We start from the raw sequence: 15,746 nt of genomic DNA, 5'->3' as shown, positions 1-15,746 counted from the left end.
CACAAGTGCTAACTATAAGTGACTGTTGGGTTGAGGTGAATTATTTAGAGTTGACTTTCCTGCAACTCTTTAGAAGTGGAGCAGGAGGTGAGATTTTAGGAGGTTTTGAAGAAGGGGAAAGCTGTGATCTTTGGCAGATCCGGTAGGGGAGAAGGGTGAAGACTTCCGGGCCAGGGGTAGCAATATAAGCAAGGGGTCGGAAGGTGGGGAGGAGGAGAGTTGCAGGGTACCATGGAGTTAGGTGAGTATGAGCTGGGGAGTACCGGGAGTAGTGACAACAATGATGGTATTTGTTAAGTGCTTACTAAGTGTCAAGCACTGTTCTAAGCTCTGGGGTAGATACAAGCTAATCAGGTTGGACACAGTCCCTGTCCCACATGGGGCTCACAGTCTTAATCCCCATTTTACAGATGAGGTAACTGAGGCCCTGAGAAGTGAAGTGACTTGCCCAAGGTCACACAGGAGACAAGTGGCAGAGTAGAACCCAGGTCCTTCTAACTCCCAAGCCTGTGTACAGAACCAATATGTAAAATGGAGAAAATGCTTTATGCATGTCAGAGTTTAAATAGACTTCTGATTCCTAAAGAACTAGATCCTGTCCTTGCCACACACCTTATCAAAATAGGTTCCACTTTTGGCCTTGTTAAATCCAAGAAGACAGCAGTTCCCATCTCCACATAAAATTGTGTTTGTTAAGTGCTTACTATGTGCCAGGCACTGTTTTAGGTGCCGGGATGGATAAAAGCAAATCAGGTTGGACACAGTCCCTGCCCTTCATGGAGCTCACAGTCTTAATCCCCATTTGACATGTGAGGTCACTGAGGTACAGAGAAGTGAAGTGACTTGCCCAAGGTCACAGAACAGAGAAGTGGCAGGACCGGGATTAGAACCCAGGTCTTTCCAACTGCCAGACCCTTGCTCTACCAACTAGGCCATGCTACTTCTCTATACCCAGCCCCACAACACTTATATACACATCTGTAATTTATATCAATGTCAGTCTCCCCCTCTAGACTGTAAGCTTGCTGTGGGCAGGGAATATGTCTGTTTATTGTTATATTGTACTCTTCCAAGCATTTAATACAGTGTTATGCACACAATAAGCTCAAATAATACCATGAATTGGTTCATTGACTGATAAGGATATTTTTTATGTGGCCACAGGATGATTGTACTTGCAAGATAAGTTGTTTACAGCATTTGCAGAAAGTTTTTTCCCCTTTCCAATTGTAAGGTGTATACATGCATGGTACTAGTTTCTAGTTAGAAGCAGCGTGGCTCAGTAGAAAGAGCATAGGCTTTGGAGTCAGAGGTCACGAGTTCGAATCCCGGATCTGCCACTTGTCAGCTGTGGGACTGTGGGCAAGTCCCTTAACTTCTCTGTGCCTCAGTTACCTCATCTGTAAAATGGGGATGAAGACTGTGAGCCCCACGTGGGACAACCTGATTCCCCTGTATCTCCCCCAGCGCTTAGAACAGTGCTCTGCACGTAGTAAGCGCTTAACAAATACCAACATTATTAACATTATTATTATTAGTTTCTACCAAAGTTGATACCATTCAAGGTCTTAGTAACTTGGCCACCCGCTCTCCCTGAGACATATGCTGCCTTTCTGACCTGGTTTCTGGAATTGTTGAGGCCTGGGGACTTCACATTATTCTGTCAGAACCTCTCTTTGGTGCGAACTGCCTGGATAATTAAGAGAAGCTGAGGTGGGGATCACTGTTTTGGCCCTCCAAAGTTAATAAAGGGGAGATTGCCTCCACTGAAGTGAGGGTTATAACAATAATAACAATAATGATGATGGTATTTGTTAACCCCTTACTTTGTGCCAAGCACTGTCCTAAGTGCTGGGGTAGATACAAGGTAATCAGGTTGTCCCATGTGGAGCTCACAGTCTTAATCCCCATTTTACAGATGAGGTAACTGTGGCACAGTGAAGTGGAGTGACTTCAAGGTCAGCCCACGGACAAGTGGTGGAGCCGGGATTAGAAGCCATGTCCTCTGACTCCCAAGCCTGTGCTCTTGCCACTAAACCATGCTGCTTCTGGCCACAGCAGACTGGAGTCACACTTGAGGTGAAGACTGCCCCTTCGGTGCCCCACCCCCTGTGTTCTTACAAACACTGCTTCCTTTTTTGTTTCTGAGATATTGTTAAAGTATTACTATGTGTCTAGCACTATCCTAAACACTGGAGTACATTCAAGGTAATCGGACTGGACGCAGCCCCTGTCCCACACAGGGCACATTGCTTAAATTGGAAGGAGGATTTAATTCCCAGTTTACAGATAAGGTAACTGAAGCACAGACAATTTAAGTGACTTGCCCAAGGTCACCCAGCAGTCAAGTGGCAGAGCAGGGGTTAGAATCCAGGTACTCTTGTCTCCCAGGACCGTGCTCTTTCCACTAGGCCATCCTGCTTCCTCTTCCTTCTTTCTTTCTCCCTCCTTCCCCCTGCTGCCACATTGTCCCTACCACCCACCAAAATGCTTTGGGGAGCCCACTTCTCTGATCAGGGACCAATTAATTGAGGAATTGTATCTCAGCTACCCCTCAAGTCTCAGAGTCAGGTTACAATTTGGAGCCTCTCCCAGAATGCCCTGGCTCCTTTGGAGGGCTGGCACAGGCCTGGAAATTGGCAAACTTCTTTTGATTTAGGTGAGTGAGTCTTGAGAGAAGGGAGAGAGGTAGCTTGGGAGAGGACATATGGCCTGGAGGTTGTTCACTCAGAAGGAAGGGATGAGAGTCAGCTTCACTGGAATGTGGGCCGTGGCTAGGGGAAAAGGACAGTTGAGTGAAATCATATATATTGATGCAAGCTGTTGTAGACAAGGTAGCCCAAAGTAGGATCAATCAATCAGTCAACATTCAGAACATGTCACCTCCCCCCTTCTCAAAAAACTCCAGTGGTTGCCCTTCCACCTCTGCATCAAACAAAATCTCCTCACCATAGTCTTTAAAGTACTCCATCACTTTGCCCTCTCCTACCTCACCTCACTTCTCTCCTTCTACAACCCAGCCCGCACACTTTGCTTCTCTAGTGCTAACCTTCTCACTGGGCCTCCATCTCACCTGTCTCACCGCCAATCCCTGGTCCACATCCTGCCTCTGGCCTGGAACGCCCTCCCTCCTCAAATCCGACAGACGATGACTCTTTCCCCCTTCAAAGTCTTATTGAAGGCACATCTCTTCCAAGAGGCCTTCCCAGACTAAGCCCCACTTTTCCTCATTTCCCACTCCCTTCTGCATTGTCCTGACTTGCTCCATGTGCTCTTCCCCCCTCCAAGCCCCGTAGCACTTATGTACATATCTGTAATTTTATTTAACTGTATTGATGTCTGTCTCCTCCACTCTAGACTGTAAATCCACTGTAGGCAGGGAACGTGACTGTTTATTGCTGTATTGTACTCTCCAAAAGTCTTAGTACTCTGCACACAGTAAGTGCTCAAAAAATATGATTGAATGAAAATTGAGCAGAGGACTGTTCTAAGCACTTGGGAGAGTACATGTTAGACAGAGGAATGCGGTGGAGGGTATTGAGGAGGCATACATTTGACTCACTCCAACCATCTGCACAGAAAGATGAAAATAATAATAATCATGGTATTTGTTAAATGCTTATATGTGCCAGGCACTGTACTAAGCGCTGAGGTGGATACAAGCAAATTGGGTTGAACACAGTCCCTGTCCCATGTGGGGCTCACAGTCTCAATCCCCATTTTAGAGATGAAGTAACTGAGACAAAGAAAAGTAAAGTGATTTGCCCAAGGTCACACAAAGACGATTTAACAAGTGGCATTGAGATGTGTGAGGAGTCTCATTACGGACAGGGAACAGGTCTGCTAATTCTGTCATTTTGTACTCTCATAAGTTCTTAGTTCAGTGGTCTGCACATAGTAAGCACTCAATAAATACCATTGATTGATTGAGTGACTGATGGCCCCACTCATCCAGGAATAATCTAAATCCAAAGTGTGGATTTGGCTGTGAGATGGAAAGATAGTCTGGCTAACTTTTATTCTGGATTTTGATTTGAACTGCATTGGACTTGCTAATTTAGGAAGAGTCATTTTTCAGGGATGTTTCAGGGCTATTAAAAATTATATTCTCCAAGTTTGACCACACTAATTTGAGATGATAGTTTTAAAACAAGTTTCACTAAGGCAAAATTATTTTTTAAAATTCATACTCAAAGTTTCTAAGTGCTCTTGACCCTTAATTACTTCCACTTAGCTGAGAGATGAACTAATGCTTATTTAATGAAGTGCCTTCTACACATCATTTAGAAAAACACTTTCGTATTTTTTTTCTCTCCAAAGAATCTGTGACTTAAATGGTCTGGATCCATATCAGAACAGATTTTCTTCTTTTACTTTCAATAAAAGATGCCAATGTTTAGAGAAATCAGCTCCTTTGAAATGGGAGAGTTTAGAAGTTGAATTCTTTAGCATTTGATTGCTAAGGTATAAATAAATTTTAAGCGAAGACTGATACTATAAGCTGGTTCTACAATATTTCATAATTCACTAAAGGCTTGTTCTGAAGAAGTTTACTGTCTTTGATATCAGCATGGTGCCATGACAGCTAAACAGTGCCTGGCCTAACACCTTTTATATACCAAATTGTTGAAGCAAAACAATCGATAAAAATATGCTTTACAGTTAACTGATTAGGTTTGTTTTGTAATCTGTATTATATAGATTTAAGAGAGCTCTTTATCAAGCAGAGAGGAAAAAATGTCATTAGCCAGTCTGGTGTCACAATGAATCAATCTTCGGTTAAGTTTAGTCGGATACTATTTTTCAATATCATGAAACTTACGAAATTTGTAAAGCTGAATTAATTTCCTTGAGTAGCTCTTGAGTCTTATTAAAATCTGTCAGCATGGTTTGTTTTTCTCTGAGGTGGTCTGCTGTCAAGACATCCAGCTCTTTCTCATGTCTCTTGCTTAAATCTTGCTCATGAATCCTGTTTAATTTATTATTTATTAAGAAAAAATGGTGCTAAAGTCAGCTTTGTTATTTTGCCAGGTTTGAAATGGATTTAGGAATTACACAGACATAAATCACGAAACATCCTAAATTATGCTACTTACTTTCCGCTAATCTTCTAGCTTGGAAAAGTTTTCTCCTTTAATTTTTTTTTAACTACATTTCAAAACAGAGTTCAGTGGACTTTTTAATTCTCCAAAATTCAAGTACATAATCAAACTATAAAATATCCATTTACATTTTTCATATATCACAATTAATGGGACAAGATGAAACAGTGATCTCCGACTCTTGATTACCTGCTTCCTATGCATGTTAGAGATGTGGTTATTTCAGAATAGGTTTATAAATTTCTTAAGAGGCAAATACCTAGTGGGCAAGTATTATACTGTGAATTTTTTCATCACTCCCTGTGAATTGTAAATGCCAGTGGGTAATTAAACATTTTGATGCAGGGAATGAAAAACGCATACCTAATCTGCTGGTTAGATTCACTTCGTATCCTGAGAACTTCTTTCCCTTTAAATTCCAGTTCCTTGGTCAATGCGCTTGTATTTTCATGGAGATTCAGAATCTCCTTATCTAGTTCAGAGATATGGTGTTCTCGGTGCCTTAGTTCATTTTGGAGATCTGATATTCGACATATATATTCTTTGTCCTGTCAAAAGATAATCATAGTTTATTATTACACTAGCTTTCATTTGAACAATGCTTGGCACATAGTAAGTGCTTAAATACTATCATTATTATTATTATTAATAAAATGTTCCCAAATCCTAAATTTTGCATTTTATTTGACGAGTATTTTTGAGTTACTAAGAGATACTCAAGCTTCTTGCTCTCCAGCACACCAATGGGGAAGGGAGGAGCAGAATAGAAGTTGGAGGTTGGGGGCAGCCCAAGGGAAGTGGCAGGAGCAGGATGGGAGGAGGAGGAGGATAAAAATCCGGTAGTGGATGGCAACAGGTTGACATAAGGGAGCACAGGGCCCAGGGATGCATTTTTTTGGAATACGGACCATCACCCCCACCAAGGATGGGGCTGTTCGTGTATCCCAAGGACATAGTTGGAAATGGGCAGTGATCTGGAACAGGGATTCTCCCTCCAAGTAGCAAGAGGTAAAGATGGGCTAATTGGCACCTCACTATATGGAAGTCTCCAAAAATGGGCATTTCCAGTCTTCCCCAGTAAGATTCCTCCACCTGATAACGGGGCCTGATATCAGTGCTCTTTGCGACCTCTCCGCTTAACTGAACCACCTCCCTCCTATCTGGAGAAGGGCTAAATTGTAAGGGAGGAGAATCAGGCATTATCTCCCTCCTCTCCATGCCCATTGAGCTTTTCCCCAAGCACTCAGGGATGAAAAAGCTGCTGTAATTAATCCATTAATCATGTCATTTCAATCAGTTAACAAGAATGGAATTCACCACAGTCTCCTAGAATGAGGAAAACATTTCTAGCCTTTAATGCATGAACATTAAACAGTTGGCAGAGAGGAAACAATAAATAAGATTTCAACACATTCCTTTTTTTTTTTAATAAAGTGTTTCATTATAGAAGTTGGTCTCTTTGAGGATTTTTCTTCAATAGATTATTCAAAATAACAATTTGATGCTTTAATTTAGATTTTTCTGGGGATAAAATTTTGCACTTCAAGGATAAAAACTTCTTGTGGTTCAAATGCTAAATTTAACACCTTCAACAGAAATAAAGCAACAGAGTATTAGTGTTTCATTCAGCATATAATAAAATGAATGCTGCTTCATCAGGAAAAGCCAGTTTTTAAAAATTTGACTTTGGAAATCTAAAGATCAAAACCTTCAACATACAAGAATACCCATCATCAGAGCACTGATTCTTACATTAACACCTCTAAAATGACAAAAAAAACCAAAACAGGGAATCTTAATTTGCACTGGTTTTCCAGATGAAAGAACATTATTTACCTGTCTCCTGCTGAGTTCTACACTTCTTTCTAGTTCCATTTTAACAGTTGCCAATTCTTGTTGATGATTATGTCTCAGCAGGTCGATTGCAGCTGCATGTTGATGATTTAGTTCTGATCGTAAAGAGGCTAGTTTCCATAAAGAAAAAAAAGTTTCCAAAGCTTTATGGTTACATCAGTGAAACAGCACAAATGTTACAGAATATGAAACTGGAAACTAATATCAATTTCATCTGTTCATAAAAGTATTTTTGAACAGTTAGTTATTATAAAGGTCTTTGGGTTATGTTATCGAAATTCAAAAGCAAAGCAGCATCAAATCTGTTTGCTGTCTCCACAGAAAGATTTCCTTTAACTACAATGGTTTGCCTAAGGAATTGGTGATTACCTCACTGACTTTCTACCTCAACTCAGTGCACTCACTTCACTCCTATTTACTCCAAACTACTCACTGTACCTGGATCTCATCTGTCTTGCAGGTGACCCCTTGTCCACATCCTTCCCCTGGACTGAAACTCTCCCCCAGCTCCAAATTCAACAGACTATTCAAAGCCTAATTACAATCATATCTTCTCCAAGATACCTTCCCCAACTGAGCCCCCATTTCCTCATCTCTCTCTCCCTTCTGTGACACCCTTGTTCTTGGATTTGTACCTTTTATTCTCCCTTCCCTCGGCCCGACAGCACATATCCATAATTTATTTATTTATATTAATATCTGTCTCCCCAACTAGACTGTAAGCTCCTTGTGGGCATGGAAGTGTCTACAAACTGTTATATTCTTTCAAGCAATTAGTTCAGTGCTCTGCTTACAGTAAGTGTTCAATAAATATCACTGATTGAATGATTGGTGTGGGAGATTCACTAAATGTAACTTCTAGCCCTTTGTTGGTTCAGCAGAAAGAGCACTGGGCTCTATTGATGATGATGACACTGATGGCATTTGTTAGGTGCTTACTGTGTGTCAAGTACTGTTCTAAATGCCGGGGCATTTACCTAATTACGTTATACACAGTCCCTGTCCCATATGGAGCTCATAGTCTTAATCCCCATTTTATAGTTGAGGTAAGTGAGGCACAGACATATTAAGTGACTTGTCCAAGGTCACACCGCAGACAAGTGGCAGAGCTGGGATTAGAACCCAGGCTTTTCTGACTCCCTGGCTGTGTTCTACCCACTAGACCATGCTACTTCCCTATTGCCATGACTACCCGTCACTGGTTAATGGGTGAAGACTACACATTCTCTTTGCAGTGTACTGCACCTCTGCCTGCCTACTTGTTCACTGCTCTCTGAGGTGTGAACATACTCATGAAAACATGAGAAGGTGCAAATGGAGATGAACAAACCACTAGCATGATACTAATTTCCTCTGTATGGGTTTTTTTTGCCCTCAAGTTCCAAGATGGAGGTTCATCTGTCACTCTTGATTCAGAGACGCCATCTAATGTGACTTCTCTCTGAACACTGCCTTAAGTCCTTCCATAAGTCCTGTTTTCACGCTGCGCTTCAGATAGAAAGTTGCTAGGTAAGGTCCTTCCAAAATAGGCCTTTGTCTGGGCAGATCGCAGTGTTGCATCTGAAGAAATGGTTGTGTGCAAGCTCACGGTGTCAATTTAAAGTGCAGGTACGATAATATGAGTTTTCTTCAAAGTAAGGTGGGTCAAGAATGGAGCACCCTTGTTATAGGAAAATCAGGTGTGCTAAATCCCAGCCTGGGGAGAGAACATTTCTATCTACCTCCCCGTCTAGACCTTGAGCTCATGGTGGGCTGGAAACCAGTCTGCCGACTCTGTTGTATTGTACTCTCCCAAGTGCATAGTACAGTGATCTGGACACAGTAGTCACTCAATAAATACCATTGATTGATTGAAAGGAGAGATTTCTAAGGTGAAGAAACTGAGGGTGAGATAATTTTTGCTGCCTAAAATACACAGCCACAGTCTGTTTTAGTTTATTGTAGTTGTTAACACTTACTACCTACCAGGCACTGTTCTTGTTGGACAGGTTGGACCCAGTGCATGTCCCACATATGGCTCACACTCTTAATCCCCATTTTACATATGAGGGAACTGAGGCACAAAGAAGTGAAGAGACTTGTCCAGGGTCACACAGCAGACAAGTGGCAGAGCCAAGTTTAGAACCCAGATCCTTCTGACTCCCAATACTGTGCTCTATCCACTAGGCCATGCTGCTTTGCATTCGCATTTGCCAAATTTGAATTCTGTTTCCCTCAGGTTACAGATATGTGTATCTGTGGACCCTCCTGTTGTATTTTAATGTCTGTTTCTCCCTCAAATAAAAAATGAGGGGACGGGTAATTTTACACAATGCCCATGATGTCGTGACTGTGCACAGATACTGGCCAGGCTCGGAAAAGGGCAATTAATCAATGAATGGTATTTATTGAATGATTACTGTGTGCAAAGCCCTGTACTAAGCTCTTGGGAGAGAGTACAGTACAACAGAGTTAGAAGAGACATTCCCTTCCCAGAAGGAGCATTCAGACAAGAGGGAAAGATATTAAAATAAGTTGTGCATACATAAATAAGTGCTGTGGGGCTCAGGATGGAGTGATTATCAAGTGCTTAAAGAGTAAAGATCCAAGTGAGTAGGTGATGTTGAAGGGAAAGGGGGTAGGAGAAATGAGGGCTTAGTCAGGGAAGACCTTTTGGAAGAGATGGGATTTAATAAGGCTTAGAAGGTGAGCCCGTTTTGACTATGAGCCAGTCATTGGGTAGAGATTGACTCTATCTTTGCTGAATTGTACGTTCCAAGCACTTAGTATAGTGCTCTGCACATAGTAAGCGCTCAATAAATACTATTGAGTGAAGGTGGGGAGAGTGGTGGTCTGCTGAAATAATAATGATTGCATTTGTTAAACGCTTACTATGTGCCAAGCACTGTTCTAAGCGTTGGGGGGGATACAAGGTAATCAGGTTGTTCCACGTGGGGCTCACAGTCTTAATCCCCATTATACAGATGAGGTAACTGAGGCATAGAGAAGTTAAGGGACTTGCCCAAGGCTATATAGCAGATAAGAGGCAGAGCAGGGATTAGAACCCATGACCTCTGACTCCCAGGCCTGTGCTCTTACCACTGAGCCATGCTTCTTCTCAGCATCCTTCTTTTAGAGAAGCAGCATGGCCTAGTGGAAAGAGCATAGGCCTGGGAGTCAAAGGACTTGGATTCTAATCCCTGCTCTGCCACTTATCTGCTGTGTAGCCTTGGGCAAGTCACTTCACTTCTCTGCGCCTTGGTTACCTCATCTGTAAAATGGGGATAAATACTGTGAGCCCCATGTGGGACACAGAATGTGTCTGACCTGATTACCTTGCATAATGATAATAATAATTATGGTATTTCTTAAGTGCTTACTCTGTACCAATACCAAGCACTGTTCTAATCGCTGGGGTAGATTCAAGGTAATCAGGTTGAACACAGTCCCTGTCCCACATGGGGCTCACATTCTCAATCCTCATTTTACAGATGAGGTAACTGAGGCCCAGAGAAATTAAGTGACTTGTCACACAGCAGACAAGTGGCAGAGCCGGAATTAGAACCCAGGACCTCTGACTCCCAAGCCTGTGCTCTTGGCACTAGACCATGCTGCTTCTTTACCCAAGCATTTAGAATAGCGCATGGCACATAGTAAGCGCTTAGCAAATACCATTAAAAAAAAAAAAGAAAAAAGGGGAGGTAGTTCCAGACCAGAGGGAGGACACAGGAAAGGTGTCATTGGCGGGATTGATGAGATGGAGGTTTAGGGAGTAGGTTGGCATTAGAGGAGCTGAGCTGTAGTAGGAAGCAGCATGGCATAGTGGATAGAGCATGGGCCTGGGAGTCAGAAAGCCCCAGATGGTATTTTTTGAGCACTTTGCTTGGGAGAGTACCATACAATGGAGGTGGTAGGTATGATCCCTGTCCATAAGGGAGTTAACAGTCTAGTAGGGGGAGAGAGACATTAAAACCAATTACAGATAGATAAAATAGGAAAGAAAAGTAAAAGTGGAAATAGGGTTTTTTGGAAATTACCTAGCATGGCCTTCCCTTCATCTTCCAATTCAAATCGAAGGGTTTGAAGTTCCTGTTCCATTTCTACCCTGAAACCTTCCATTGACTGCCTGTGGGCATCTTTCAGGGACTGAAGCTCTTCTAAGTGTTTTTGTTGTAAGTGATTTTCAAGGGCCTGGAAAACCAAGAACATAAAGAAAAAACTTATCTGTACCAGGCTTGGAGGAAACAAAAAGAGGTAGGTGAGAAGAAAAGTACAATTTCTCCCAACTAATTTATACAAATTTAATGCATTTACTAACTCTGAGTGCCCCTTCATGCCCTGCCCTCCCCACCCACCAACCACAGGGAGGGAGAATGACATCCCGGTTCTGCCACTTAGCTGTGTGACTGTGGGCAAGTCACTTAACTTCTCTGTGCCTCAGTTACCTCATCTGTAAAATGGGGATGAAGACTGTGAGCGTCACAAGGGACAACTTGATTGCCCTGTATCTACCCCAGCGCTTAGAACAGTGCTCTGCACATAGGAAGTGCTTAACAAATACCAACATTATTATTATTATTATTATCTGTGAGCCTTCAGAGACCAAAGGTAGAGACAGATTGGGGAAAATACATTTGACCTTTTGACAGGGCTAAGCAGTGAGGATCAGTGTTGGAATAAGTCTTATGCTATGTACAGTTTTGGGGAAGGCTAGTGTGTGAAATGAGGCTGGGGATAGACGCTAACCAGAATGGACACAATCCTTGTCCCACATGGGGCTCAGTCTTAATCCCCATTCTACAGATGAGGTAACTGAGGCAAAGAGAAGTCAAGTGACTTGCTCAAGGTCACAGAGCAGACAAATGGTGGAGATTAGGGGGTTGGAGAGTTTGATTTTTAAACTCCCCATTAGATTGCAAGCTTCTTAAGGACAGGGATAATGTTTAGACTTCCACTGTACTCTACCAAAAACCCAGGACATTGTTCTTCACACCCTAGGCACTCAGGAAATTCCACTGATGGATGGGGAATGTTTCTCAATCGGTAGTATTTACTGAGGGCTTTCTGTGTGCAGAGCACTGTGCTAAGCACTTGGAAGAGCCCATAGAGTTAGTAGACATGATCCCTGTCCTAAAGGATTTTACCATTTAATAGTGAAGACAGACACTAGAATAAATTATACATAGGAGGAAGCAATAATAATAATGGTATTTATTAAACACTTACTATGTGCCAAACACTTTACTAAGCACTGGGATAGATTTGAGAAAATCAGGTCAGAGAGTCTGAATTGGAGGGAGTAAGATTTAATTCTCAGTTTACAGGTGAGGAAACTGAGGCCCAGTGAAGTTAAATGATTTGCCCAAAGTCACAGAGCAGACAAGTGGCAAAGCAGGTCCTCTGACTCTTATGCCTGTGCTCTATCCACAAGGCTAAACTATTTCCGTGAAAACCTTATATGTAGACTGTAAGCTTGTTGAGGACAGGGAAAGTGTCTGTTTACTGTTATACTGTACTCTCCCAAGTATTTGGTACAGTGCTCTGCACACAGTAAGTGCTGAAAATATATGACAGACTGACTGAGCGAGGGATTTTTAATGAATTCTGTTATATTTAATCCCGGATCTAATCTCTTAGCTAAAGATACCTTTTGTTCCTGTTCTTTTGTTTCCTCCATATTTTGGAATGCGAGAACATGTGCTTCTTTTAAAGACTTGTGTCTTTGTTGGTGTTGCTCTTCTAGTTCTTCAAGTTCTTGGGTAAGACGTTGTCGTTCCTGGGTAAACTGGGCCTGCAGCTGTCGCAGGGAGCTCTGGGACTGGGAAAGCTGCATCTCCAGATTTTGTTTCAGCAGGGAAATCTGAGCCGCAGAGCGGTGAATGGTGAGGGTTAAATAGAAGAGAAAAGTTAGGAACTGCCCTTCTCTGGAAAGAGGGATTTTAAGTGTGCCAAGCCCTCTGAAGAGATTCCCATCTACAACATTGTCCATAAAAGATTCAAATCAGATATATTAAAAATCATGTCTATATCTCTGTCATTCTTCATTGGTCTACTACTTTCTCCCTTTATAAGATGTTTTTAGTAGCTGAATCTTTGGAAGGGTAAAATAAAAGTCTCAAATGGAAATTTAATGTATTGTTTGGTACTAGAATTTAAGAGTGGTATCATTTCTTTAGGTATGAATATAATGATCATATTCATTACGTTGAATTTTAATGAAAACTTAGAGGTTATGTGCATAATATGAAAGAGGACTGAAGATACCTGGAATTAGTTTATCTCAGAAGCACAGCTTACTTCTAAAAGGGGCTTTCACTTCTAAAAAAAACTCACCAAACATCACTAACTAAAAATAATTTAACTAGCTTGCCTATTTATCTGTCAATATCACTCTCTTTCAGAAAAGTGTAAAAAGATCATCTCTAAGGGTTTTTGGTGATTTTACTTAATAAGGACATGGATCATGTCTGTTAATTTAACTGGTCTCCTCCAAGTGCTCAGAACAGTGCTCTGCATACAGGAAGCATTCTAAAAATACTATGGATTGAGAAACATTTCTCTAAGACTTTTTAATTCCTTGCAACATTTAAAAAAAACTTTTGCATTAGAACAAGCTCTGTTTCCACCACTGATGATTCTATCAATAGTTCTTGGAAACAATGCTTTTCAAATTGCAGTCAGGCTGTGTTCTATTATTGCCCTTTAAGAAAGCATTTCCTCCATTTTATTCTTCTCCAATGTAATAGACATGATCAGAATTGCACCATCCCAAGATATTTCCCTGAAGGAAGAGTAATTCCTGGAGGAACACTAATATGGAGGGAGATGAAGAGTCTGATTCTGTTAATAAATTGCATTTGGCAAATAATATAGGTGCTTTCAAAGGCAAAGGATCTCTTTCAGGGCTGTAGGGTACGTTTAATACACTCTAGGGGGAGTGAATATAATGGTCAGGCTCTGTAGATGTTAACGAACTTCCATAAGTGTCTATTATACCATGTGGCATTTTAGAGAAAGGTAGTAAAATGGTAGTACCATTTTAGAGAATGATAGTAATCCTCTTCACTCCATGGAATGAAGAAATAGTTTGACATTAGTCAATCTCCCCTTTTTCCTCTGCTTGTTTTTTATGGTATTTTTTAAGTGCTTAATATGTGTCAGATACTGTATTTAGAGCTTGAGTAGATTCAAGCTAATCAGGTTGGACACAGTCGCTGTCCCACATGGGTCTCACAGTCTTAATCCCCATTTTACAGATGAGGAAACTGAGGCACAGAGCAGTGAAGTGACTTGTCCAAAGGCACAAAGCAGATTAGTGGCAGAGCTGGGATTAGAACCCAAGTCCTTCTGCCTCTCCCACCCCCATGCTCTATCCACTAGGCCTTGCAGCTTCTCTAAGTAATGATGATGGGAGACTTAATAAACAGTAGTTGATATGGGTGGCTAATAAACAAGGATAATGAACAAGAATAGCCTAAAACCCATTAGGAAGCTATAGGAAGGCTGTCCCTATTTAAACTATATAGATAATTTGAATATTTTGCTACAGAAAGTTGATTCATAACTCAGCACTGGAATTATAAATCTGCTACTTTCATATGTGATTCAGTGCAATTTTATGACAGCATATGGACATCAGATGCTTTCTTCCACTCTGAGAAATTGCGGTATTGTAAATTTGGGAGATTGGCTACATTGTTTCTCATTAGAACAGAAATCCAACTCAGAGAAAGTGAAGCCATGCTTTGATTGACTCTGTTAGGAAACCAATGGGAAACGGTCCAAGAAAAAACATTTCTGAATTATAGGAGCAGAGGATGAGGAGAAGGAGGAGGAGGAAGAGAAGGAGAGGAGGAGGAGCAGAAGGAGGAGAAAGAGAAGGAAGAGGAGGAAGAAGAGGAGGAAGAGGAGGAAGAAGAGCAGGAAGAGAAGGAGGAAGAGGAAGAGGAGGAGAAAAAAGAGGAGGAGGAAGAGGAGAAAAGGTAGAAGAGAGACAGCTATATGCCGATCAGCACTTTAGATTGTAGGTTTCTCCAGAAGAGCAGCATCAAAGCTATCCATTTCTGGTCTCTTGTTGGTCCCTGGTCTATGGCTCTGGTGATCTGAGAGAACACATGGTGATGGTTGCCTGGGAGAAATGGCCATTTCCCAGTCGAAAAACCATTTGAACCAGGAAGCATCAGTTTGTAAAATTGTAAAAACAGTGGAGAATAGTTGTACTTGATCATGTCCTTTAAATGTCTTGAGTACCTGCTGAGATTTGTCACCATAGAAACCAATCCAGCTTCTGCAGGGGGCCTCTACTGTTCTCCAGGGTTTAGCATTATAGGTATTAGCATCAAAAGAACCTAAAGCTGCAAACTAAATAGAATTGTACTCCTATGCCATTGCTGCGAATGCTGAAACTGTAGAGCATTATTGTCTTGGTTATTTCCTGGGGTCATATATTCACACATATGAGGTTAAAGCAAATAAGATATTTACTATGATACGTATAATGGGATACCTTTGAAATTAAGTGAATACACATTTTCAACCATTACCAGTTTAAAACGAAGTCATTTGAACATTTTATAATCATAAGTGCTCTTCTTAAGATGAAAGCACTCTAAATTAACATCCTTTTACTTCAATTACATTTTAGGGCTATTTAGCTACAGCTAGGGGTTCACACCAAAGGCAGTAATATGAACTTTGCACAAAGCATTTATCATGCAGTTTAATCTATTTGGCTTCCTCTATAAATGAATTTGTTAGAGTTGCATAAAATTGCCAGACTGTGTTTAGCATAAAAATTATATGGCACTTTAA

General features: G+C 41.3%; 1 protein-coding gene across 5 annotated transcripts in view; it reads right to left on the bottom strand.

The window, feature by feature from the left end:
• FAM184A (family with sequence similarity 184 member A) overlaps positions 1–15,746 on the bottom strand; it is a 114,761-nt gene that overhangs the window by 17,544 nt on the left and 81,471 nt on the right. For 3 of the 5 annotated variants that reach the window (XM_029057536.2, XM_029057540.2, XM_029057537.2), the window contains 5 exons: positions 12,583–12,795; positions 10,973–11,126; positions 6,939–7,066; positions 5,466–5,650; positions 4,823–4,969 (listed from right to left, as the gene is read on the bottom strand). In XM_029057536.2, coding sequence (XP_028913369.1) covers positions 4,823–4,969; positions 5,466–5,650; positions 6,939–7,066; positions 10,973–11,126; positions 12,583–12,795 — 827 coding nt within the window. The remainder of the gene's footprint in view (positions 1–4,822; positions 4,970–5,465; positions 5,651–6,938; positions 7,067–10,972; positions 11,127–12,582; positions 12,796–15,746) is intronic. The other 2 variants (XM_029057538.2, XM_029057539.2) reach the window with 1 other exon arrangement.

This window comes from Ornithorhynchus anatinus, chromosome 2 (genome assembly GCF_004115215.2).
Source record: "Ornithorhynchus anatinus isolate Pmale09 chromosome 2, mOrnAna1.pri.v4, whole genome shotgun sequence".
Classification (NCBI taxonomy): domain Eukaryota; kingdom Metazoa; phylum Chordata; class Mammalia; order Monotremata; family Ornithorhynchidae; genus Ornithorhynchus; species Ornithorhynchus anatinus.
This window is presented reverse-complemented; position numbering and strand designations above follow the sequence as displayed.